At 52.3% G+C, this 25,222-nt stretch overlaps 10 protein-coding genes across 10 annotated transcripts; 5 read left to right on the top strand and 5 right to left on the bottom strand.

Annotated features, from left to right (window-relative positions):
- Nucleotides 1–1,201: 1,201 nt before the first annotated feature.
- A1O3_08250 (adenosine kinase) lies at nucleotides 1,202–2,365 on the top strand (the record flags this gene model as incomplete). Its single annotated transcript, XM_007738348.1, has 3 exons — nucleotides 1,202–1,266; nucleotides 1,351–1,595; nucleotides 1,659–2,365. 3 exons carry the CDS (start codon nucleotides 1,202–1,204, stop codon nucleotides 2,363–2,365), a joined length of 1,017 nt encoding a protein of 338 aa, XP_007736538.1.
- A 1,439-nt stretch (nucleotides 2,366–3,804) lies between these two features.
- A1O3_08249 (uncharacterized protein) lies at nucleotides 3,805–5,558 on the bottom strand (the record flags this gene model as incomplete). The annotated part of the gene is made up of 5 exons (XM_007738347.1): nucleotides 3,805–4,355; nucleotides 4,401–4,991; nucleotides 5,043–5,344; nucleotides 5,390–5,476; nucleotides 5,530–5,558. The coding sequence occupies 5 exons, from the start codon at nucleotides 5,556–5,558 to the stop codon at nucleotides 3,805–3,807; spliced, it is 1,560 nt and encodes a 519-aa protein (XP_007736537.1).
- Nucleotides 5,559–6,108: 550 nt separating this feature from the next.
- On the top strand, nucleotides 6,109–7,288 carry A1O3_08248 (uncharacterized protein; the record flags this gene model as incomplete). Its single annotated transcript, XM_007738346.1, has 3 exons — nucleotides 6,109–6,359; nucleotides 6,422–7,133; nucleotides 7,187–7,288. 3 exons carry the CDS (start codon nucleotides 6,109–6,111, stop codon nucleotides 7,286–7,288), a joined length of 1,065 nt encoding a protein of 354 aa, XP_007736536.1.
- A 1,163-nt stretch (nucleotides 7,289–8,451) lies between these two features.
- A1O3_08247 (beta-lactamase) lies at nucleotides 8,452–10,165 on the bottom strand (the record flags this gene model as incomplete). Its single annotated transcript, XM_007738345.1, has 6 exons — nucleotides 8,452–8,502; nucleotides 8,623–8,808; nucleotides 8,884–8,913; nucleotides 9,017–9,549; nucleotides 9,675–9,762; nucleotides 9,869–10,165. The coding sequence occupies 6 exons, from the start codon at nucleotides 10,163–10,165 to the stop codon at nucleotides 8,452–8,454; spliced, it is 1,185 nt and encodes a 394-aa protein (XP_007736535.1).
- A 1,154-nt stretch (nucleotides 10,166–11,319) lies between these two features.
- A1O3_08246 (uncharacterized protein) lies at nucleotides 11,320–13,869 on the bottom strand (the record flags this gene model as incomplete). Its single annotated transcript, XM_007738344.1, has 4 exons — nucleotides 11,320–12,359; nucleotides 12,406–13,390; nucleotides 13,450–13,557; nucleotides 13,759–13,869. The coding sequence occupies 4 exons, from the start codon at nucleotides 13,867–13,869 to the stop codon at nucleotides 11,320–11,322; spliced, it is 2,244 nt and encodes a 747-aa protein (XP_007736534.1).
- A 715-nt stretch (nucleotides 13,870–14,584) lies between these two features.
- Nucleotides 14,585–15,185, top strand: A1O3_08245 (NADH-ubiquinone oxidoreductase subunit; the record flags this gene model as incomplete). The annotated part of the gene is made up of 4 exons (XM_007738343.1): nucleotides 14,585–14,662; nucleotides 14,725–14,820; nucleotides 14,871–15,058; nucleotides 15,113–15,185. 4 exons carry the CDS (start codon nucleotides 14,585–14,587, stop codon nucleotides 15,183–15,185), a joined length of 435 nt encoding a protein of 144 aa, XP_007736533.1.
- Nucleotides 15,186–15,398: 213 nt separating this feature from the next.
- Nucleotides 15,399–16,865, bottom strand: A1O3_08244 (uncharacterized protein; the record flags this gene model as incomplete). The annotated part of the gene is made up of 2 exons (XM_007738342.1): nucleotides 15,399–16,797; nucleotides 16,846–16,865. The coding sequence occupies 2 exons, from the start codon at nucleotides 16,863–16,865 to the stop codon at nucleotides 15,399–15,401; spliced, it is 1,419 nt and encodes a 472-aa protein (XP_007736532.1).
- A 274-nt stretch (nucleotides 16,866–17,139) lies between these two features.
- Nucleotides 17,140–19,155, top strand: A1O3_08243 (uncharacterized protein; the record flags this gene model as incomplete). Its single annotated transcript, XM_007738341.1, has 1 exon — nucleotides 17,140–19,155. The coding sequence occupies one exon, from the start codon at nucleotides 17,140–17,142 to the stop codon at nucleotides 19,153–19,155; it is 2,016 nt and encodes a 671-aa protein (XP_007736531.1).
- Nucleotides 19,156–20,946: 1,791 nt separating this feature from the next.
- On the top strand, nucleotides 20,947–21,344 carry A1O3_08242 (uncharacterized protein; the record flags this gene model as incomplete). The annotated part of the gene is made up of 2 exons (XM_007738340.1): nucleotides 20,947–21,036; nucleotides 21,087–21,344. The coding sequence occupies 2 exons, from the start codon at nucleotides 20,947–20,949 to the stop codon at nucleotides 21,342–21,344; spliced, it is 348 nt and encodes a 115-aa protein (XP_007736530.1).
- A 526-nt stretch (nucleotides 21,345–21,870) lies between these two features.
- On the bottom strand, nucleotides 21,871–24,693 carry A1O3_08241 (uncharacterized protein; the record flags this gene model as incomplete). The annotated part of the gene is made up of 1 exon (XM_007738339.1): nucleotides 21,871–24,693. The coding sequence occupies one exon, from the start codon at nucleotides 24,691–24,693 to the stop codon at nucleotides 21,871–21,873; it is 2,823 nt and encodes a 940-aa protein (XP_007736529.1).
- Nucleotides 24,694–25,222: the final 529 nt, after the last annotated feature.

The following is a 25,222-nucleotide window of genomic DNA, read 5'->3' as shown; positions in this document are numbered from 1 at the left end:
CGGATTTCCGTGTTCGCATTCTCGAGCACGTGTCCTTTAAGTAGTTGATCAGAAGGTGGTCTAGATTCCTATCAGACCCGCTGCCATGGCCCTGTTGATGTTCTTATCTCTGTGGGTTGACTGTCCGACCGGCTCGATGGCTTGCTCGTAAGACCTGGTAACTGAACATTGGGAATCGATGGCCTGCTGGACAGCATTCTGGCCTGTCATGAAGAGAGATGAAGTTTGGTCGTTATCAGTAGACGCGACTTCTGGAGACTGTGGGTGTATTATCTTTCGGCTATTGTGCTTTCTGTCCATTCTGTTGTGGCTCCGTTCCTGATTGGTCAGTTCGAGCCGACAGAGAGAGTCGAACGCTCAACTTGATCATCACATAAATGAATGGGGTGAACAGTCGACTCCCTTGTCAGGCTGCTTATCAGCCTTCGATCTGATGCTTATCTCGGCAGCAATCAAGAGAAAGCTTCTCCACATGCCTGTTTGTCCATGTTTACTGTTGTAACCGGTGAGGATATCAGGGAGAGAACCATCTGACTACCACCTATATTACTAAAGTGTATTTCTGGTGTTTCGCCACGAAGGATGCCAACTTGAACTTCGTCGTATCTTTAGGCCATGTCGATGCCTAACTCACTTACCTGACCCCCTATTGATCATGTCTGCCGCGTGATGATGATGACGCCTCGCCGTCCTTTGTGAACATTGTCAAAGCGGCGGGAAGCATTGATGATACTCTGATTGGCAACACATTGTTCCTAGCGTGCACGGCTACTAAGATAGTGGCTCGATCTCGCAAAGATATTCAACAGCCAGGCCATCGATGGATTGACGGTCTTCACATATACATCTCAGAGGTAAGGTCGTCGCCGACAGGGATGCGATGGAGTTGGAGTTGTGTTGGTTCGCGGGGGGTTAAAGCGGCGTGGCCGAGACCCGTGTGAAGGAACTCCCACGTGACCTCGCCAGTCCTCAGATCTGCTTCCACCCTCCCCACTTCAATCTGCGCCATTGCATTGACCACTACTGCATGAAATATTTCCACGACACCAGTTTCAACCCTTTGGAATAATTACCCAGATCTAGAGCCCATACGAGTAGCATTCATCTCCGCCACTATCTTCTCCTTGATTCTACCGCGAACTTTTGCTCCCATCCCCAACTACGCAGCTCTTCCCAACTAGGTGTGGTCGTCGTCTCCAAAATGTCGGACAAGCATTGGAAACTTCTCTGCTTAGAGAACCCCCTGCTCGACATCCAGGGTAAAGGGTATGTCTAGATTCCTACAGAGATCCTCTGCCTCACATGATTTGGTTGGAGCCTGAATCTGACGAACACTGTTTTCCCTTCCAGCGACGAGGCTATGCTGGAGCAATATGGCCTGAAACTCGACGACACTCTCCTCGCCGAACCCCATCAAATGGGTCTCTACGATGACCTGATCAAGAACCGCAATGCGAAACTCATTCCGGGCGGGGCGGCCCAGAACACTGCAAGAGGTGCTCAGTATATGCTCCCTCCGGAGTCAGTGTGGTACATTGGTTGTGTTGGAGACGATGAGTACGCGAGCATCCTCCGAGAGAAATGCGCCGAGCAAGGTTCGCGGACCACCCTGATCACAGTATGTATTTCAAGACCAGATAACTGACCAGGTGCTCCAGGCTTGCACGTCGAGTACCGTGTCGACCCGAAAGTCCCGACAGGAAAATGCGGTGTTGTCATCACAGGCCATCACCGCACAATGTGCACACACCTGGCAGCGGCCAACGAGTATAAATTAGACCACTTGCTCGACACGCGTATCTGGTCTATGGTCGAAAAGACTGACGTCTTCTATGTGGGCGGTTACCATTTGACTGTCTGTCCTCCGGCTGCGATGGCTCTCGCCAAACATGCGGCCGAGACCAACAAGATCTTTATGCTCTCCCTGTCCGCAGGCTTCATCCCACAGTTCTTCAAGGAGCCTTTGGCTGAGATCCTGCCGTACTGTGACTATGTCTTCGGAAACGAGAACGAGGCAAAGACTTGGGCCGAAACCCAAGGCCATAGCAACATTTCCATGCAAGAATGCGCAAAACTAATGGCCAAGCTGCCCAAAGTCAACACCAAGAGACCGAGAGTTGTCATTGTTACACAAGGCACGGATCCCACCATCGTGGCCGTAGCGGAGCAAGGCAAAGAGGTCGAGGTCAAGGAATACCCCGTACCTGTGATCGACAAGGAGCTCATCAACGACACAAATGGAGCTGGTGACGCGTTCGCCGGCGGCTTTTCTGCAGGCATCGTTGAAGGCGAGCCACTCGAGGCCTGCATCAAGAAAGGCCAGTGGTTGGCGAGACTCGGTTTGCAAGAATTGGGCCCCTCGTAAGTCAAAGTCCAGTCCCCATACATTCCTGGAGGAGCAGTGTTGGAGCCACATCAAGCTGTCTCTCTCACTCATCGTCTTAACCTCCGACCCCACCAACCTTGTAAATTCTCAAACTAATGCATTCCGCAGATACCCCTGGCCCAAGCAAACATATAAGGAGTAAGAAGGCTGCAAATACTCGAGATATGCCCCTCTTCAGCGTAAGCGGGTTTAACTCCAGCCTTTGTTTGATCGTGTACTATTATGGCGCTTCATGCGGTCTCATTCAACAAGACCGTGTTTCAGGGTTGATACCACGTCTTCCACGACTTGATGATAAGAAAAAGTGATACCAGGTAAAATCCAGCAAGACTCGAGGCTGGGACCGATCTCTGCATTGAGTAGGTCATCAATAGATGGCTCGATAGCGAGCTTGAAATTCCTTAAGGGTTTGAAACTCGTGCAATTTCTTTCATCTGAACAGACCTTGCTCTCCTCTTGGCTAAGCCCTTAGTTAAACTGGTATAGGTTAAGGCCATGACCGTAGAGACTGAACTCCGTCCACGTGTATCCGGGCCATGAATCATCCGGCTTGACCGTTGGTAGGTGTTTGACTGCTTCTCGGCCGTGGGTCACCGATGGCGCCGAAAGGAGAGGGCTCCGATTTTGGACTTGATATGACCGTCTCATGTGAAGCACTGGTCCCAAACCCGGACTGCCATGGTGACAACTGCAACGGAGACCGAGGCTGCAGCTGGTCATTGATGTAAGGCCAAACGGTCGCATATGATCTACTTGGATCGTGGTCCGTCGAAATTGTGAATTCAGAGAACCCCGGCGGCGACGTTCGATTCTGTATCTCCTCCCTTTTCTGCCGGAGCAGGGTAGAAAATTGCGAGGAAGTGTTCAAGTGTGGAGAGGTTTTGCCAAAGTCCGCCACGCGATGGGCTGTGCTAGGCCGTGACGAAGACCCTGGCGTTTCTCCTGGTCGCGGCGCAAAAGGAGTGTTCCATATGCTAGGCAACGCCACCTCAGTAGGCAAAGCGCCGGAAGAACGTCGGAGTTGTTGGACAAGATCTCGAGCAGTGATTGTTGATGACTGCATTGGTGGCTCCCTTCTGTCAGGAAAAGACTGTGCCAGAGGGCTTTTTGGAGTTGCCAATGAAGATTTATGACCCACACCGGTACCAGGGTGTACTGGCTCAAGAGTTCCGCCCTCTATCAAATCCTTCACCATTTCCTCCATCGCAGTACTCATGGATCCAGAGACCTCAGAATCGGAAATAATTCCCCTTGTGTTTTCGGTATGTGCAGGACGGGAAGAAGTCACCGCAATCGGCCCCCTGTGCTCTGCGGTCTCGTCATAGAAAACGAAACGGTTGTTAGCAAAAGTGAGCGGAATAGGCAAGGAGGCAAAAATATCCTACTGAGAGTTAGACCAAGTTGAACATTGGAACGCATCAGAGACAAACCTTCTTGCAAAGATAGACCGCGTCTCTGACCAAACACTTGACTCGATAGAGCATTTGGGCTTGGCTCGACTGTGGGCCAGACACCGATTCGTCGTGTACGGGTTTGGGGATATGGCCAGCATCCTGAAAGCGGGTTTCTTTGACAAAATTGCTGAAAGGTGAAAAGGCTAGAGTGTCTCGATCCTCGTCCAGGAGGTAAGGAAGTTCGGGCACTTCACGTATAACAGGGAATGTGTGGGTAAGCAGGCTAAGTGCCTCAGCATAGGTCTGCCACAATGCCGCAATTTGGACTCGCTGTGTTCTGTTCGCGAGGAGTTGCTGGACAGTACTCAACAACCATCCACTATACAGTCTAAGATGGGGGAGGATGCGGCGGACGAGAGGAGTAAGTCGAGAAGGACCATCGCGCGAATGATTCGATCTGGCAGTGTCTTTCGTAGGGGGTCGGAGCTCATCTAGTAGAAGCTCTAGAAGCATGACAAGAGTAGCAACATTCATGTGCTGAGCAATTTCAAACGAGCGGAATGTCGAAGAATCGTCTAAGCGTGTTAGACAGCAATTGGTTCGGGGAAACGAATACGTACTGCGGACTCTTGTTGCGGCCAGATTCTGTGCCGAAATGTTGATCAAACAGAATTTTCGGATCATGGTATCATAGGGCCTTTCCCTCAATTCGCCCGAAAGAAGGCGGAGTATCTCATTTTGCTCGTCTTCCTCGTCGTCATATTCCTCCAGAAAGCAACGAGCGTGAAACAGAAGGAATTTATTCTGAAATTCGCGGCTTCCTTCAGCGGCAGCATCTTCACTTAGGATTTGCTTGCCTTGAACGGACCTCTTTTTGATCTTTTTGAATTCAAGTTTCAAGTTTCCTTGAGCTTGAGGAGCAGGGTTGTCAACGCAGATTGCCCTGTAGAGGTGATACACGGCTCTTAGATGATCTTGGTCTGTTAATGCGATGACAGCAAGCTGATTGCTTGCGATTCCGGTGGTGGGATCAAGAGCAGATGCCAGCCCATAATACCCCTTGGCCGGTCCCCAATTACGCTCTTTGGTCTGTAGCTCGGTCTCTCTGTACCTGGAAAGATCTCCTAGTTGGACCAGAGTTGAATAGCAAGAGCGAATGATTTGCTTCTTCAACAATAAATCCACAGACAGAGGCGTATCTGCTGAAAGGGCTGTGCGCGCAATGTTAGGTCATTCCCTACACGAAAGGATTGCCCACGTACTTTCTAGATTGAACTTTCGAGCAATCTCAACAATCTCTGGCATGCCACTGAAGTTGGAAGCGAGGCCTTGAATATATCCTCGATAGAAGCGCATGCTTGACTTGATAAACTCCAGGTAAAGTTTCTCGGCCTTTCGGCGCTCGACCGGCTTCTTTTTGCACTCGCCCTCGCGGAACTGGGCCAGCAGTGGTCTGAACTTCTGGTTGACCTTGGAGTGTGCATCCCACAAGCGAGATTCGACTTTCGCCTCGGCGGCCGCCGCAAAGTCGTGGAGGATGTAGTCTTGACATGCTGACCGAAATCTAGGGTTGTCAGCTTTCGGACCGAGTACAGGCGCGACTTCTTACTTCGCCAGTTGTTGCTCTAGGGTTGTATATGAAGGGGCTCTGGCTGCTAAAGAGGCTAGCACACCCTCCTCTGTGCGATCTACGATTCTATTTTGCCCCGACGTTAGAGTATGCCATAAGTCTTGACAGAGTGACTGTACTTGGACGCCTCTTGTGAATTATCTTCCATGATGGGCGTGGGCTGGGGAAACAGGTCATCGCGACCGTCTTCTTGGTCAGGACAAGTGTTTGGCGGAACTCGACCGAAGCTGGAGATCGCGGTCCATCAGTGCTGTCGATATCCTTTCTCGGCTCTCTTCGCGGCCGAGAGGCAACTTTAAGGCTCTTCAGACGTGAGGAGTGGGAGACAGGTCGAAGCCGTGGTAGTGGTGGTCTTTCTCTACAGACGTCGTGATCGCAGGCACGATGACCGCAAGCAGCGGGGATGTAATTAGAGAAAGAGCGCGCACCAGGCACAAACTAACATTATTTTAGTACGGATATATGTGCACTTGATGCGTGCTGCGGTCCGCCCTACATTCTACACCAAGAGAGCTTCAGTTCATACTGCGGAGTATGCGGCCTCTTTCACAATCGCCCGGTGGATTGAAGTCTTTCCATTCTTGGCTGCGCAAAGGTAAAAACACCTTTGAACTGCACTGGAGCGATCAATTGAACTTCGAACTTCGCATCTCCACGTCTGCAGCCTGCGACGTCTCCATTCCATCTCCGCCGCGACAATGGCAGAGTCGTCTCTGTCCCTTCGTCTCGCCCGGACGTGGCGATCATTTATCAAACCATCCGTCTGCAATCGGTGCTTGCAAACCCGGAGGACGCTCGCTACACAGACAACTGCTTCACAAGGTCAGCGAGATGCAGATCTTGAAGAGTCTTCGTCTCTGGCAGGCCCTCCCAGCGCCGCATCACGAGCAAACGACTTTGATCCCTTGAGGATCGCGAAATCGCGGAAGCGTCAGCTTGTACCTAGCAGGTAACCCGCATTCTCGACTTTCCAAAACCTTGTCAGTACAATGCCATACTCACACTCGACAGATATCAATTCCGCAGTCCCAAGTATTATCGCGGACCCTTACATCCCCATCAACCACCTCCTCCATCCGATCCAGCCAGTCGGGAATTCGTCCCAGGTCCCTTTTCCTCTCCACGTCTCGAACAGGCGTACCACAATATCATTGCCCCCGACTTCATGACCATGTGTTACCAGCATACACCGCCAGGGTTCAGACCGTCGCAAAAAGGACCTCGTTTACGGCCATGGCTAGGCGATTCTCCGTATTTCCAAAACAGACCGCTTCGTGGACCCCGTGGCGGAGATGTCTTGCGTCTGTTACGGAAGCCGATCACTTTCCGGAACATCCCAATGATCGAGCGTGTCACACTCCATGCATATGTCAAATCCGCCCTCACAAGCGGATCTAGCTTTATCCACGTCGCCGGGATGGCTTTGCAGGCCATTACGAACCAGAGGGTTGTCATACATGAAGCTAGAACAAACGAAGCGTCGTGGGGCTTGATCAAAGGGAAAACAGTCAGCATGACGACAGATTTGAAAGGCGAGGATATGTATCACTTTCTCGGCAAAATGATCAACGTGGTGTTGCCGCGGATCAAAGATTGGAACGGTGTGAGGGCCACCACGGGAGACAACAGTGGAAACCTCACTTTCGGTCTTGACCCTGAAGCGGTCGCCGCATTTCCCGAGATTGAGACCAATTACGATGCGTACCCGGGGAAGATGATTCCGGTCAGTGAGCTATCCATGGACAATCATTGGCATTTGCTAATCTTCTTTCTCAGGGTCTGCACGTTACCATTCATACGACGGCCACCTGTGATAAAGACGCACGACTCCTTCTCCAGCAGATTGGGATTCCGTTCTATGGCAAGGTCGTTGACTGAGGAAGGGTCATCTTCTTCAACTTATCATTGCACATTGTGAATGGATTTCCCAGTTCTTGAGAACACGGTCGGTTCGGTTCGAACCGCCTTAGTTGAGATGGACCCCAGCCAAGAACCATGCCTCAGACATGCACAGCTTAAGCTCGGTAGTCTACCTGCAAATTCAGGCGTGCAGCAGAGCGCGGACGATTTCCAGCCGGATGTATCATGTCTTGTTGGAGCCACTCTCCCAGTTCGGATCTTGTTGGAGCCACTCTCTCAGCTCGGATCTTGTTGGAGCCACTCTCTCAGCTCGGATCTTGTCGTTGAAATTATAATCGTGGCAGGACCGCCCGCAGGCGACATACATGTACAAATAAATCAATAACAAACACTGACTGGCTACACGAAAAACTGGGCGAGTGAAGGAATATGGAATATTTCAGCCTCGTAGATCGGACATACATCGTGCATGTGCATGTGCAATACCAGTATAACAAAAAGCCGGTCTGCCGGTCTGCGAGTCTGCCAGTCTGCCAGTCAGTTCTGATAGCTTTGCTGATTTTCTTTCTCTGACATTTTCCCTGTAACATGATCGGATCAGGGGATTCGTCGACCACCTAATACATAGATTCCCGGGACAAGGCTTAATATATATGTACCATTGACAAGACCATCAGGTCATCAGACATCGCACGTTCCTCAGGACATCGAGGAGACCGTCACACCATCACACGTTTTTCAGAACGTCGACCAGACCATCACACCATCACACCATCACAGGAGTAGGAGTTTCTGAACCACCGTTGATGCGTGTTTCCCTGCAAACTGTTCACGTGGCAGTTTCTCGCCCCTTTCTCCTTGGCACCAGCCTTGCGGGCCTCTCTCGCCATGTCTTCCCCAGACCGAAACGTAGTCACACGTGTCCAGTTGATCAATAATGATTAACAATTTACTTCAAGTTCGCGTTCAAGCCAGCCTCAACCTGTGCCCAGAGGCCGAGGATCTTAGCGTCACCTATGACGGCCGGGGGTTAGTGGCTTCGTCTGAAGTAGGAGCGACAGTAGGTAGCTAAGGTAGACTGCTGGCAGAGGACATTGTCGGGATGGGATAGTAGACAAGAGGCAAGAGGTGATGGGATAGTAAACAAGAGGCAAGAGGTGATGGACTGCACTAGGCTGGAGTCAATGCTTACCGAAAGGTAGGATTTGAGACCCAATGATGCCACCGAGACCCTAGAAGACGGGGAAGTGATTGCACGTTAGCTCCTATTGCCACTGCTTTCGGAGGATATGGAAAAGAAGAGATCAGGGGGAAGGAAAGAATGCCGCGACGGCGCATTCGTAGTGGCTTACCCTCTTCCGGTCTGCCCACCAGAACAGATTCGGCAAGCCTGCCCACCAGCCAGTGCCTTCGCTGTGGACGGCGGAGTCGCGCAGGTGCAGGAAGAATGTCAGGCCCCAGCCCTGCGGAACGTCGTGAGGGTCGGGGTATAGGTCAGAAAGGGGATTGGTGAGAAGCGGCTTGGGGTCATCAATGCCCTAGAGGTTCATTGCCTTGTTAGCATTGCTAGCCGTAGACTTTGCTTTCCCAAAACTCAACATATTGTTACTCACCTGACGTCCGAAGTTCGGGAATTCTGGGATCTAGAACCCACACGCAGATTGTCAGCCTCCAACCCCAGTCTGCAGCCAATGGATCTTCCTAGATCCAACCATGCCAAAAAAAGGACTAGAGAGTGCTCGGTACCTGGTTTGTAAACATCTGGTCGACCGTCTCCTTCTTGAGGATGCGGGCGCCCGTGCCGGGATGAACACCATCATTCAGCAAGACAGAGATGATCTGGGCGTACTGAGGCAGGCGGGCGAAAGCGCCTGCACCGCCTGAATGGAAAGTCGCATCGATCTCCTCCTTGCTGGTGGCGTACAATGGCCGCCGGTTGAGATGGCCGTCGACGTAGAGCGACAGCTTGCCGTCAGGGGCACGGGCGTTCATGTACGCTAGTTGCGCCTTCATCTCGTCCGTGGGGAACATGGTGATGTGCGTAAGGCCGATGGGCTTGAAGATGTGTTGCTGGAAGTAGTCGTTCAGCTTGAGCCCCGTCACGCGCTCCACCAGCTGGCCTGCCCAGTCGATGTTGATTCCATATTCCCACCTTTCGCCGGGCTGATTGACCAACGGCTGTGATAGGAGGTCGTGGTACGAGCCGGAGAATTCGTCGAGTCCCAGCGGGCCAGCCCAGTCGTTGAGCCGGCCGTCGAAGAACGAGTAGCCGAAGCCGGCTGCGGGAAACCATACACGTTGGATCAGTACACCATTGACATGCATGACTCTCCGCTTGGATCTGGGTGGGAGCAATCTCGTCTCGCTCCGTGACGAGAAAGACCGGGCACAGTGGCCAACTCACCTGTGTGTGACAGTAGCATCCTCAAGGTGATTCTTTTTTTCTTGGGCACCAGTTTGCCATTTTCATACACTTGCACTGCTTTCAATTCCTACAACATTCGAGTACCATCCAGTTAGTTATCTACCTATCCAGAAGTTCGACCAAAATAGGACGGGGACCAGGAAAGAACAAGGACTGTTTCTTTCTTGACCTACCGGCGCGAGCTTCTCGACCTGATCCGCGTCATCCAGAGATAATTTGCCTTGTTCGACAAGCTGCATGCATGCCACTCCCGTGATCATCTTGGTGCAGCTGGCGATCCAAAAGACATGGTCGATGGTGATGGCCTCGTCCTGGCCCGCCCCAACCTTGCCAGAAGCATGCGAAAAGACCTGTTCGCCATTTTTGTTCACCGCTACAAACACCACACCCGGAGCACCGTTGGGTTCCGAGGTGAGGGCATCGATCTGGGATTGAAGCTGTGGGACAGCCTCCGGTGCGACCTTTGCCATTTCGTCCTCCGGAGCCGGTAACCCGGAGAAAATATTACTTGGATGTTCAAATAGAAGTAGCTGGCCGTGGAGACTGCTGGTGCCTGTAGAATGATCCCTACACTTTTGCCTTCTGTCAGGGCGGGGGTAGAAGCCGTATTTGAAGCACGTTCTGCCAGCATCCGACGCCCGGGTATTAGCTTGTCGGCATGGTTCTGCAATCGGGGCCTCTGTTGATGCGCGAAGGGCATGGCCGGTTGTGACTGGCTATACTGCTAGCTCCCGTCCATTTGATTGGTACCGGTATGCTCCCTTGTCGGATCCGCCGGTACGCTCAAGGAGAGTGAGGGTCAAAGAGGGGAAGAGTGGAGGGCGCAGAGGAGGACCGAGAAGGAGAATGGAGGAGAGCACCGGCGTCTGCTTTGACAGTAGTAGTACAGGAGTAGTAGTAGTGTCCTGTCCCCGCACCCAGCCTAGCGAGCGTGACCGTCGCATACTGGCCCTTGGCTTCGTCTAGGTGCGGGATGCCGAGGGCAACGTAGCCTGGAGAGATATGTAGAAGGCCGGAGGCTTTTGCAGAGCCTCTGGGCGGGTGATGGGGCCGGAGGCGAGAGTTAACGAGGTTCATGGGTTCATGGCCGTGGGAAGACGAATACGGACGGATGTGAACCGGATGGCAGCCTTGCCCAATGACAAACATTGCTCCTCTCGCCCGATTCGCCCTCTCTTCAGGGCTAAGGGGCTAAGGGGCTCCTCGGACGACCACGAATCGCCTATATGGATTCGCTAGCTGGCATAGATTCACCCAAGTCAGTCATAGGCTCAATCAACCACCTGGACATTGTATGGAGGAAATATATTGACACGTGGTATACAGTAATGTCTGCCTCCAGCCTCGTCGTCTGATATAGCTGTGCAATTCACCGCCAAAAAGGTAGAGGTGTCAAGAGAAAACAGTCTTTGCTACAGGCCGTGATGAAATCTGAAGACTTTATTGTGAATTCAGGTTGATTGCTTCAACACACGCCAAGCAGAAAGAAGCTCAATGTCTTGCTTCACTGCATATGCTTGCTGATGTTGATATCATGGCTCATAAACATAAAGGCTGTCTGACCTCGACCATGGCAGCCCCCTTCCCAATGCTACCGACGCTGCCGAGCAAAACACGCTGCCTCTCACATCACGCTGCATTCTCTGTCCAGCTTCTCGCCCCTGATCCTGCTTCTCGACAGGCGACTTCGACTTTTCTCTCTCTTGTGGCCTCTGGGCGGTTCTACAAGCAGAGTGGTCTGCTCCGGATTGGCCTGTCTATCCGTCATTGTCTCGTCGGTAATTTCTGTGATATGAATTTCGGCTTGGGGGGCATTTTGTCCTAAAACGTCTCGACTTTTGTTGCCGGGTAATTTGGACAATGTTTGGCTCAGGCCATCGCTTGCCTTGGTCTGGGTCGGAGACAAGGACTGGCTCAGGCGCTTCGAGGTGCCTGACGTGTCCGAATTCTCGGGCACATTCAAGGATACTTCACCTGACGATCCTGGATGGAGGTCAGGGAATGAGACCACACTCCTTCTCCGCTCCTCGACAGGTGAACGGCCTCGAGGATCGTCTAGGAAGGAGAGGTCAAGACTAGGCCGAGTGGAATCGGGCCGGTTGTCTGTAAAGGCAGAGACGGTTGAAAGCGCACTAAGCGAGGCATTCCGTTCTGATACCGATGCCATCATCTCCTCGCCTGCCGTAATGTGTCCCGGATCGCCCTCGACCGGAACGATCTGGTAGAAGAGCAGATACGGGGTTTCCTCCCTCAGAGCCCTTTCAATGTTGACCACAGTGATGCGATCCGGAGCAAGGTCATCAAACCTCATCCAAGTTTTCGTAGTGTCTGAACCGGTTGCGTCGGCGGATCCCGGTGGTGGCGTTCCTCGAACGAGGGCAATATAGTGTCCAGCGTCCACCGAGACACCCCGATGGCAGACGACAGACTGTAGCGAGAGTTTGAAATTGCCATACAGCGCGCCAGCCTCTTCCATTTGATCATCTTGGATAAAATGGGGTACTCCAATCTCGACCGGTACGTCCACCTGTGTATCGAGACGAATGGCTTTGCCATTCGGCGTCATTGAGTACCTTTTCAGACAAAGACCCAGGATCGGCCGTTTGGATGAGAAGTGGGCAGCAACCTGGGCATCATTCTTGGGTGCATTATCCGTATACCAGGCTGCAAATGGTCAGTCAAAAGCCGCGTTGGACGTCGAATAACTTACGTATCAGGCTGAAGAATTGCCACGCCGGCATCATCACCTCTTTTCGAAGACTGCCGGCCCGCGGTCTTCCAGCAGGATCTCTTGAATCTACCGAAACCAATGATGAATGGCCAGTGTCGTGGCGAGGAGGGAAGTATCGCTCTTGAATAATGCTAGGGGTTCGAAAGCGGTTAACTGGACGCCCCGGAGCAGGATAGTTGGAGGGCGATGCTATTGGAGTGGCGGGCGACGAATCCGGCTCGACCTCGACTGTTTCAACATGCACAGCGCTCGGCTTGTGCATGGAGCTTATGGTGGATCGCCGTTCCATGTACCTCCGCACCTCTATTCGGTTGTTGAAATAGTCCTCCAAGCATTCTTCGAGCGTAATCACCTTCCTGTCGCCGGTAGGATCGGGAGGGATGGCGACTTCCAGGAGCCTCTCGTTGATGAACTTGTGGTCATCGTTGGTATCTTCTCGGCCGGTATGGTAGATGTCCATCTTCAGGGTGAGCAAGGGGAGGTCAAGCATTCCAGTGATGAAGGTGAAAGCTTCGGAAGCATCCTGCTGGTGGAGTTCTGCAGCTTCCTGCCAACCACATTCTGCCAAAGTATCTTGCAGGACCTTGGTAATGTCCGTAGTGATAAGCGTTCCAGACCTCAGGAGATTCACCCAAAGCCGCAGTATGAATGCCAACTTGTCTCGAGATACTTCATCAAACGAGTTGTACAACATGGCCTCGAAACTCTCGAGGCGAGAAAACATGGCGAAGAGAGTCGCATCCAGAAAGCAAGTGACTCCCTGGCGATTCTGGGCCCCAAGCAGCTTTGTGCGAGGGTCATAGCTGGTAACGATGCCTTCGGAGGCATCAGACATAGCGATCAGCAGTCTGTAGGCAGCCTCGACATCTCCATTTGCAGTTAAGGACCTGAGGGCCCACAGAATTTGCGCATGCCTCAACAGAATGCCTTTGGAATCCAGCAGGCGCTGCCTTAAAGTCTTGATCTGCACCAGCTCAATGAGCAAACAGCAGGCAGCATGCGGGCGGCAAGAATAGTTCTTACCTTTTGCTCCTCGGCCGGGGTGGCGGGGTTGGCGGGAGCATCAAACAAGCCATAGAAGTGAGCAGCCGAGTTCGGATCGACGGGTTGAGTATTCACCTCAGGGCTTGACTATAGACAGAAACGAGTCAGCAAAAGACTGGACAGGGGAAAGATCGAGGAGCGAAGGAAGAGGTGGAAGATATACAGAAGACCAATCACGATCTCTAGTTGGAGTACAAATGGTAAGACAGAAACGCTGCATACTGCAATGCTTGCGGATGCGAAGACAGAAGATCAGGCTTTAACGGCATGTAGACAGGGACTACTCACAGCTGCGAGTGCTTTCCTGCTGAATGGGTTTGAAGGATGATGATGCCGGCTGTCTCGATCTCGGAGGCGCTTTCCATCCCGTTTGGAAAGGAATCGCTGGACTCCGCTCATGGTCACGTTGGTACCGCCGTGGCCGTGCAGTGGTGGTGGTGAAGCGCCTAGAACTGGAGGGACCTCAACACTATATGTCCCAGGTCATCGCCCAGGGCATACTACCGCGGGCAGGCTGAAGGCGTTTGAACAGTCGCGCTGCCCAATTCGGGGCTATCAGGCTGGTGGTTGGGTGTATTGCTCCACGCCATCTAACGCAGGACGCAGGCCGCACTTCTAGCGGTTCACTCCGGGAGACTGCGACCAACTAAATAAGGATCTGGACACAGGACACAGGACACAGTATGGAAACATATGTGTACAGAGTACCTAGGTTTTTCGCCCAGATTGTCAGCTTGGCTCAACAAATCTCATCGCGCGTACGACGAGGGCTAACGAGGCCTGCCCCGCGATGACTGATTGACTGGGGGAGATCCTAGGCGCAGAAATGCCAGCCAAGCCACAGCGCCACGCCTTAGGGCCCTGTGGCGGCCTGCCGTTTGATCATTGGTTGTTTGACGACAACCGCCAAGGCCTGAGCCTGAAGCTCAACTTGGTGCAACCACCGGGCACCTACGAGTACGGGCAACTCGCTCAACTTGATCGGGCGCGCATCCATCCCGATCCCAATTGCGACCTCTCGACGGACAGGCCCTTGAACAGAGGCCGAGTGTCATAGTCGTAGTCCCCGGACGACAGCTCAGCAACTCCTTCTCCTCTCCTCTCCTCTTCCACCATGTCGACCATCACACGAACCCTGCGGAACCTGTGGAGAGTTGGGTTCAAGGAATATGGTCACCAGTTACAGTATATTGTATAGTCCTCCACCTCGCCCTCACCCTCACGCCGTCAGCGTAGCACTCTGACCGATGACAGGGTGACACCAAAGCTGGCGTCCTAATAGGAACCGACCGATTCGGCAACAAATACTACGAAAATCTGCAAGAAGAGCTCCCTCTGCGGACAAGATGGGTGCGGAATACCTAGTACATATTTCTCGATCTTCAGGCTAAGATGAGCAGGTTGATTATAAAGACAAACATTACGAGGCAAGCTCGGTCGAACCGGGCTGGCATGCGTGGATCAGCTACCTTGTCGACAAGCCACCTGTGGAAGACAAAATTTTGGAGATCGGTCTAAGACCCTGGGAGCCCAAGGAGCCGAGGGTCAATTACTCTATGACCAGAGGGGCGTATCGGCCTTATTCTACGTATGTCAGGTCCACGTTCGATTTGTACGACAGCCATGATTGACACACCCGCAGGACGAAGTCGAAATATAGTGCTTGGCTGCCCGTTGCAAAGCCGAGAGACAGCTCTACCCCCTCCGCCAATTGAGACATTCCAGAAGGGGGAGAATTCGAACCAAGGCTATTAAATACAGTGATGCTTCGGCTTCAAATGGCGGAAGATGCATGCATGAGGAGTTCTCAAGGGTTCTGACGAAAAGAACAGAACATAGGTCTTTTCTTTGCATAAAGGGGTATCTCTTGAAGCGCCACATAAACCAGTCAACAAATAACGCAATAACGCCACGTTTTGTGGCTTCTCTCATGTCTTTGTCGTGCGTCCGTATAACCTAGGAGGCCCCAGTTCCGCACGCACTTCGTCGAGCTGTTGGAGTCCGAATTTCTCGTTTCCGTTCTTCCCTCGTTTGCCTTTGGCGCCGCGGCGTTTTCCACCACCAGGATTGGCTTTGTTCCAGTCACCTAGGAATCCATCCATCATACTGTCAAAATCGTCCCGAACAGCACCTTCATCGGCGAAACTGGTGGTTGAAAGCTGTGACATCTTCGAACGGCCCGTCATGCCCGATGCCAATGACATTTCACCATCCATGTCGTCGAATTCGTCGGCCTCGTCCAGAGAATACATCTTCTCCACCTGGTCAAATCGTGCATCCAATAATTGCTGGCCTGAGGTTCGAGCAAGAGATGACGAAGTCATGGAGTATGAGCTGGGATTTGTCAAAGCACCTTTCCGCTTCTTCTGCCTCAGCGGGGTGCCGTTTAACGTGTATAAAGTTGGTGCCTTGTCCTGAATAGCCGATGCGGCAATGATGGATTCCGCGGCTTTCGGCTGGGGTTTCCTGGCGGTGTCCCGCTTGAATTTGGCAAAGTCTCGCAGCCAGTCTCCATCTTCTGCCGCGGCTGCTTCTGCATCACGAGCTGCATTGTCACTATTAGGATATCCTCCTTCAGTAGGATGAACGGCCGTGGGCAGCTTCACTTCAGAAGGTTGTGTGGGCGCTTTTTCCGTCGCATCGGATTCCCACCCATCGTCCTCGTCATCGAAGTAATTCGCCTCAAAGTCCTCTAGGTCGAGTTCCCCGTGGCGGCCGTCCTGTGCGAGGGCACCAAATACGTCTTCTTCGTCATTGTCGTCCACATAAGCATCGTCTTCCAACGCCTCCAGCACCTCCCGGAGTCTCGGGTCCATATCAGGTTGGAATCCTGCAATCTCATCTGGCACATTCTGCTGGCTCTGATATGTCCGGTCTCTCGTTTGAGTGGAGAAGGTAGAGAGCATATCGGTACCAGCCACACTTCGCTCGTCATCGAGAGACACCTCTCGCAACGCATCTTCCAACTTCATTGTCTTCGCTTTACTCTTTCCTTTGCCTTGAACTTTGACGGGCGCGGCTTCGATGAAGTGCGACTCGCCTCCTCCCTCGCCAATATCCCGCAAGTGTTGCATGTAGTCATAATTGGTATCATCAAAGTAGATTCCATACTGGGCAGCCTCGCCCTCATTCTCTCGCATGCTCTCAAAATCGAGGTCATTTTCCAGGTCATTTAAATGAAGTCCTTCTTTGGGATTGCTCTTTTGCGCAGACGAGCCCGGCCCTGACACCTGGTACAGAGCTCTCTCGCCAGCATTTTCATCGTGTAGGGCTGGGTCATCTTGGGGTCGGTAAAGTAGGTGGAAAGTCTGTGCACTGCTCTTGTCTCTGTTGTCCTGTCAGCATGATACGAGCGGATTGAGACTTCAAACATACATCCAGCGTCTTCGTGGCATCGTTCTGGTAAATTCTCGAGTGTCGAGTAACAAGTGTGTGTATGAGAGAATCAGCCAGGCTGCTGTGGATTGGGGGGAATGGAGGGCAGTGCGGAAGTAAATTTCTAAGAAAATTGTCCCGCCGCGCCACAATTTATCAGCCTTACAAATGACGTGCATCTGTACCAGATGCTATTTTCATCCATCTCACCAACTCCGGGTTCTCATACCCGCATCCTCTCACACATTCTATTGACCAGCAGGAATTCCGAGTTTTAACGAATTGTTCTCTAAAATGGTGCTGCCAAAGAGCAAGAACAGCGTGGGGCTGGGCAACAGCCTGATGAACGATCGGTTCGGCAAAGGCAAAGGCGCAGACAGGAAAAAAGTCTCTCAGCAGGGCATCATCCGAAAGGATCATACCACGGGACAGTCGTACGTTACAAATGCCGTGCAGGAGGCGGCATGGGTCAAAATGCGCAGTGTCACAGAGCAAGGCGCTCTCGACGAATTCCTCTCGACCGCCGAACTGGCTGGCACAGATTTCACGGCAGAGAAGATGAGCAATGTCAAGATCATACACACCGACCAGAACAATCCATACCTACTCAGCGCGGCGGAAGAGAGGGGGGCGAGAAGAAAACACGCACAGAACAAAGAGCGGTTAACAGTACCGAGAAGACCCAAATGGGACGAAAGCACCACTCGAGAGCAATTGGACGAACAGGAAAGGGCCAGTTTGCTGACCTGGAGGCGGGGACTTGCCGAACTTCAAGAAAACGATGATCTTCTTATGACCCCATTTGAGCGCAATATCGAAGTCTGGAGACAATTGTGGCGAGTTATTGAAAGATCAGATCTTGTGGTCCAGATCGTCGATGCCCGCAACCCCTTACTATTCCGAAGCGACGACTTGGAGAAATACGTCAAGGAGGTCGACCCGAAAAAGCGCAACCTGCTGCTGGTGAACAAGGCCGACATGCTGACGGAGACGCAGCGGAGCCTGTGGGCGGATTACTTCATTGAGCAAGGCATCAACTACAAGTTCTTTTCTGCTCATCTCGCGAAAGAGATGCTTGAAGGGCGGGATGCCATGGAGGAGCTCGACGCAAGACAACTGCAGCAGCAAATTGACCGAGATGCGCCTCAGAAAACAGTGCTTAAGAACCTGCAGGATCTCAATTTGAAGGACGCAGAGGGGGAGGAATGGTCAGATGAGGAAGATGAAGACGAGCACGAAGGATCTGACCACAGCGAGGACGCATTGTCCGAGCGATCACCGGAACGGACACAGATCCTGACGGTTGACGAGCTGGAGGCTCTGTTCCTGGAGAACATCCTGGAAGACAGTACTACTGATCGGAAGACGACCATCGGGCTGGTTGGGTATCCCAATGTGGGCAAGTCATCAACCATCAATGCTCTGATTGGAGCCAAAAAAGTCAGCGTTTCATCGACGCCGGGGAAAACAAAGCATTTCCAGACCATTCATCTATCGGACAAAGTGATCCTGTGCGATTGTCCCGGGCTGGTCTTTCCGAATTTTGCCACCACCAAAGCCGAGTTGGTGTGCAGTGGTGTCTTGCCCATCGACCAGTTGCGCGAGTTTACCGGCCCGGCGGGGCTGGTGGCACAAAGAATACCACAGGCATTCCTGGAAAACGTCTATGGAATGAAGATAGCCACCAGGCCGATAGAAGAGGGCGGCACCGGTCTCCCCACTGCGTCTGAGGTGCTCAGAGCTTACGCAAAGGCTCGAGGATTTGCAACCACTGGCCACGGCCAGCCAGACGAGTCCAGGGCGGCAAGATATGTGCTGAAGGACTATGTCAACGGCAAGCTCCTCTACTGCCATCCACCGCCTCACGAGCCCGAAATCGACGGGAATGAATTCAACGAGGCTCTCTATGACTTTGCCCATCTCCCGGCCAAACGGCAGGCTTGGTTGATTGCCCACAGCGACGAAGCCGGCGTCGACGTCAATGTCCATGTTGATGTGGAGGCGGAGACGGAGTCCCAACCCTTGGTTTCTAGACGTCCTCGAGAGACTGGAAACCGGTCGAAGCAACTGGACAAGAGGTTCTTCGGACCGGGGACCGGAAATGCAGGCCACCTCACGCTACCGTTCAACCACCAATACACCGAACAAGGACAACAGCAAAAGCAGCTGAGTGGCCGGAAAGAAAGGACCATGGTTGCTTTGGAGAAGGACGTCGACCCCGCGGAATTGCGATTGAACAGCAAGAAGCATTTCAAGGGTCCCCGGAGGAAGGTTCGAAACACCAGGGCTCGTGATGACGATTCAGATTAATGAATGCGTCTGCTCGACGGTTGTCTGAATATTGCAGTAGGATGGGCTCTTGTTCTCGCGAAAAGGGAGATGCTAATGACGAAGACGTGGGTCTTGAAGTTTCTTTCTAGAAGTGTTCGGACAAGAAGGCCGAACCACCTTGACTGGTGAGTGATTGTACCAGCAAGGTACCTACGGTGTGCCCATAGGGCCATTACGAGCAAGCCATGAAATGCAGAATACTGTACCAGCATTCCTGGTACTCTACTGATCCCGCCCAGGTTCTTTCTTTCAAGGGCTCGGGCTGTTTCCATGATCTAAGTCCTTGATACGTTTAGATCCCCTCCGTCACGGTGTATGTGTACGTTTAGACCTCCTCCGTCACAGTGTATGTGTATATGTATGTGTATGTGTACGTTTAGATCTCCCCGTCACAGTGTATGTGTATGTTCAGACCTCCCTCCGTCCCGGTGTATGTGGATGTGTATGTATATGTATAGGTAGTCTATAGTCAGTACCTACCTTAGCCACCCATTGCACAATCCACCCAGCATACATCAATACTCCCACCTCCGTACTCCCTACTCCGTAGTCTTGAACCAACGCCATCGCCATCGCCATCGAGTACGTACAGGTGCCTACCTAGTATATAATATGATTACCTAGGTAGTGATGAAGGTGCCAATACACAAGAGGCTCCACTATATATACCTAGTACATACCTTACATACTATAGGTCGTACTCTACGGACATAGTATTGGCACCTACTAGGCATTCTACACTTTTCTAGCAATTCCCAAGCATGTCCTAAGCATTTCCCAATCCATCAGAGATCAGGATTCAGTACGGATACATGATGATGATGACATGGAACTAATTGTCGTGCATCAAGCGTCACAACCGTTTGATGCATGCTCAATGGCCAGATCTCGACCGTCACAACTTTTCAGAGCCCCTAAAGCCTCCAAAGCATAAGGCTCCCACCCCTGTTTGTGTAGGCCTCACGCTCGGCACCGCACCTAATACCCACCTAAGGTACTAAGTAACTGTATCTCTGTAGAGACCTCCGGGCCCTTAAGGCCACCCGCCGGCAGAGGCTCCTTTCCTTATATTGCCATCTTACTTGTAACGAGTAGCAAAGGCATATTGCTACGCTAAGCCTATCTCGGCAGCCTGGCGGCGGGAGGAATTACATCTCCCTGATGTGGCCTACTCCGTAGAAGACACAACTAAATGACGCTATGGTCTACTAGGTACTAGTGGCCTCGTGCTCGATGGGGGCGCGCGCTCCCGCTCCGCGGGGCTAGCTGGTGGTTAGGGGCTAGGACGAGGGGGTAGGGGAGGCTGCCAGTGCCAGCACAACCATAGATGGATTCCGAGTCGCATAAACTTGACTTGACTACTTTAGGGCCCGTTTGGCACTATCTTGATGAATCGTCATTAACAAACCGCCTTTTGTCAGCGTGTTGACAGGGGTGTAACCTCCGTACTTCCCAGTATTACCAGGTGATACTGGGTAATATTGGGATGCGCTGCCATTTCACCAGGCTATTTTCCCACAAAACCCTGGAGGAGAGTAGAGACGTGATACACTTGAACATTCCATTTTACGACACAGTTACCAATAATTTACAACATGGGAGACATGCAAGACAAGTCATTTTCCCACTAAACCCTGGAGGAGAATAGAGACGTGATACACCTGAACTTTCCAGTCTTTCCGCAGTTGCAATACCTTCTCTTCCTTTTCCCTGGCTGATAGTCAAAAGAGCCTTTGCCGTTCGGGTTTGTGTTCCGCTTCGCACAAGAAAATGGACGAGGAAGCATATCTGGCTAAACCAGCACCCGCCTATCTGGCTCATCGACCATCCCATTCAGACTTGAGCATCACCCATCGTCGAGTAAGCCTCCCCCATCTCCATCTGCTTGGCTTTGAATAACACATGTTCAGATCCCACAAGCCGCTTTGAAAGAGCATACCGCCCTCGAGACCCGGCCCACCACTCCTAGCCAGCCGCTGAAACAATATTGGTCCATTCTCATCGCCGGGGTCATTCTTTTGATCATCCCCCTCTGGGCTCTCAGTAGCCTAGAGACGGAAAGGAGCAAACTAGGCGCTATCTCGTTGTTGATTGTCTGTTTCGTCGCCCTGCTGGCCACAGACCCACCAATTCATCCGGGCCAGATTCTGGCTGCTGCCGCTGCGTAAGCCGTCAAACCATTACCCCCGTCCAGTTGTCCAGTTGTCACTGACGTGACTACCAGATACGCGGCCGTTCTTCTTGTGTTTGTCCAACTGGGTGGGAGTGACTGGTGAAGCTTGTGCGGAGGTTGACGGAGATAACAAGGCTGGATCCTGTTCGTGTCTACAGGTTTGACCAAATCTTGGAAAGGGAAGAGAGTGCATAATCTGGGAGTGGACAGCATTCATCATGACTTGTCATTCTGTAACATGAAGCTAGAGCATAGTTAACATCGCTTGCAGAATACCAGTCTGCTGTGCAACTTGTTTGAGCAAACAGGCATACTGATGTCGACGGACTCTGACTTCTTACTTCCTTTTACTTGGGCTTGCTTCAACCAGAACATCGGCTAGACGGGCTCATCCAGGTAAATTGCAATCGAGGTGGCTGTATTTCGAGCCATCTCTTTGCATGACAATCTGTTCTTGCATGTAGAGCCAACCACTGCAGCATAGTACGTTGCAAGGAACCTTCCCAAAGCCGGAGGCCCTTTCAAGTTTCTGGAAGCTGCCAGGTCAGGCGTTTGGAAGGCGGACTAGCGTCATGGATAATCAGCCTGGGAGTTCTGCTCTCCGGCCGACCGGGTGATGAGCTTAGCAGCACCGAGTCAATCATGTCCGCTCCATGGTCGCCGTTCGTCTCTGAACCCGAGGGGCTTTCTGTCCCTGGTAGAATCGGCGGACTGGTCCCGGGTCGTTTGATCAAGCTTGGGTCGAACTGAGGGTCGCCGAGCCTGGTGCCGACTTCTCCAAACTCACCCTCGTCGGAGGTGTTTCCGAGGCTGACGGGTGTTGGAGGCGAGAAGATGTCAGAGGGGCTAAGTGTATCCGCCGCCGATTCATCCGAGGCTGAGCGCTGATGACCTTTCAAAATTCCGGGGTGTATACGTGCGCTTCTGGTAGACTGAGACCTGCTGACCGCCGGACTGTTAGAGGGCGTGTCCAGGTTGGGAAGGTTCAACCATCGAGAGCTGGGAGATCTCGCCAAAACACTCTGCACCAGCGGCAATTCTAAATAACTATTCAGAGACCCCCGAGAGAAAATGACGAGTCCCAAGCAGATCAGGATCAAAATCATCTGCAGGACAGACATGCGTTTTTGAAAGATGACTTCATCTGCGAGAATCCCAAGCCGAGCATTGATGGCAAGATTCTCCTGCTGGTATCGTTCTCGTTGCAACTCAAGTTCGATCACCGTTGATTGCCAGAGCTGGTCATATTGCTGCCGGAAGTCCCGAAGTTCGTTCAGCACAGTGCCGTTGAGATATTCCAGGAACGAGCTGGTCTTGGCCAGCTGCCTTTGCTCGACTCGGTGGAACGCGTCTCGAAGTGCACGAGATTGCTCTTCTATGTACTGCAGTGAAAGGGACGAGTTGGCTTCAAGCATTTGCAGACGCTTCTGCACAGATTTGAAGAATGACTCTTGCATGGTCGGAGCAGGAGGCACAGATTGCATCGTAGAGGTAGCTATTTTGGTGTTGTTGCTGTTTGCTGTAGATGACGAGTCTCTGGTGACGGTCGAGTTGTCCGAGACATCAGGCTTTGGCCCTGGACTTTGCGAGTCGCTGGAAGATGTGGCCGGATCGGTCACAGAATATTCTGGGGTTGTGACTGCGATGGTGCCAGTGGTGTTGGTAACCGAGGGGCTAGATGCTCCTGCCACCGATTCCACGCTTTGGCTATGTTTGTTGGATACTGGTGGTGACACTTCAGGTTTGATACCCGTGGTATTATCGCCGGGTTTGCACACCCCAAATGCCGCATCATGCAGAGTCAGACCACTGAATATGGCCGAGATGTTCGCTGGAGAAGTCGGCATGGGACTCACAACGGTCAGAGTTGTTTGAGCACGAGCAGTACTTGCAGATCCAGATGGTGTTGGGGGTGGGTCACTTGGAGCTAGGTCGGCCACTTCGACAGTCTGAGCATGGATCTCAGATTCGACCGCCTCTGTATTCTTCAACAGCGGTTCGGCCACTGCCTCGGGTATCAGCTCATCCATAGCAGAGGATTGGTCGCCTTCCTGAGACTCGGTCTCGTCATCTTCCACCTGCAGCGACTGCAAGTCATGTTTATAATCTTCCAGCATGGTTGTTCCATGCACCCGAACCAGGCTCACTGGACAGTAGTATTCATTGCCGTAGTGTGTCAGGAATTCAATACGCAGATACCGTGCCCAGATCACAGGATTCTCGACCAGAAAGGCCTGAACATCGCGAGAATTGCGAGCCTCAAACGTCCCCAAGGTCTTCCACTTGTCGACTTTGACAGGGTATTTATCCGACACACTGACCCGGAAGGTGCGAAAGGTCGAGCTGAAGAACTCGAAATTAGCCAGGACGATGGTGTCTATCGAGATGTCATCACACAATTCCAGGATCAGAAATTTGTTTTGCGCGGAACATTCATTCAGCATGTAGGAATCCTTGTTCTTTCCAAGTACGGCCGACGGGCTTTTTGCTTCAGGATTCGTTTTCAGAACGCTGGCTGCACAGTCGAAAGAAGCATAGTTGAATCGCTCCTTGCACGTTGTCCCGGCGTCCTTGTTTCTTATGCCGGCTCTAGGTGCATGGCCTGGTTTGATGCTGCTGGGGCTGTCTTCGATCTTCTGGCTACCCCGCGGTTGACCTTGAACAACGGATTCCAGACCGTCGGACACAAAGCCAGAAAAGTCCAGGTCGATTTCTGCATCGTCTCCAAGAGCATCAAGTGAATCCTGCACAATACTAGGCCGTTTCCTGGTCTCTCGATCGATGCCATGGCCCCTGCCCACATGTTCCGATTGTCCAGCCTTTTTCAAGTTCTCCCGCTTCCAGTCTTCAAAAGACAAGAACTTTCCATCCTCGAGAGGCGACTCATCATCCGTTGCGTCGGCTGCCGAGGTTGTGGGCGATCGAAGCGAGAGAGAACTCGAGACCGGTTGTGCAGATTCAGTGGTCGCAGTCGCAGTCAAAGTCGCATTCTGTCTCGGAAAAGAGATGGAGTCCAATGGGGTTGATGCTATAGGAGTGGGAGAAATGGCCAGACTGCTAGCAGTACGTTCAATCGCAGCATGAGTAGATGAGGGCAAGTCTGCGGTAGTGAGACTGGTGGCTTCCGAAGCAGTTGATGTGTGGTTGGTCCTGCGGGTGGACGTCAAGCATTGCTGAGGAAGACTGTGAGTGATATAGTTAATTGTACGGAAAGGACAGGTAAGAGGTGTCGGGGATGTCGTTGCTGTAATCGAAGTGGCCGCTACGAGGAGGGCGACCATGTGTAAGACCAGGAGAGCCTGTGCCGCGAACGACGCTCTGAACGCTGGTCTTGCAACCGCCATAATTGAGGCATTAACCCCGTGGGGTTATCTAATACGCTTCATGAAGATGTGCAGTGTCTGCTGTGCTGCATTGCTGCCCACACAGGTTACCAAACCTGGAGATACGGATACATAGTCTGGACTGAAGTCGCAAGATGTCGGCCACTCCCGTCACTGGGTCGCCGGCGCAGTTCCCGAATTCAGACGGCTGTCCTCCGTACGTAGTATGTTAACTCCAAGTTCTGCCATCCGCTCATGCTGCTTTAACAATGGCACTTTAAGCCTAACCCTCCAGCACTGTTTTGTTATACTTGGCCAGCTTAGTGCAGCATGGAATGACATTGACCCAGGGTGATGAAAAGAATGTCCTATGTCCCGAGCTACCTGCCGGCATTCTCTTCGTAGCTCCGAGAGACAGGTCGGGGTATCCGTACATGCACACAGGGCAGTATTTTGCTTGATCCATCTGACGAGGATCTATGAGATTACCACGGAGATTCTCTGCTCGACATACCCGACAAGCTCCAGAACTAGGTACGTACCCTGTTCA

Source organism: Capronia epimyces (assembly GCF_000585565.1).
Source record: "Capronia epimyces CBS 606.96 chromosome Unknown aczIQ-supercont1.7, whole genome shotgun sequence".
Classification (NCBI taxonomy): Eukaryota; Fungi; Ascomycota; class Eurotiomycetes; order Chaetothyriales; family Herpotrichiellaceae; genus Capronia; species Capronia epimyces.
Note: the sequence above shows the minus strand (reverse complement) of the source record. Positions and strands in the feature narration are given on the sequence as shown.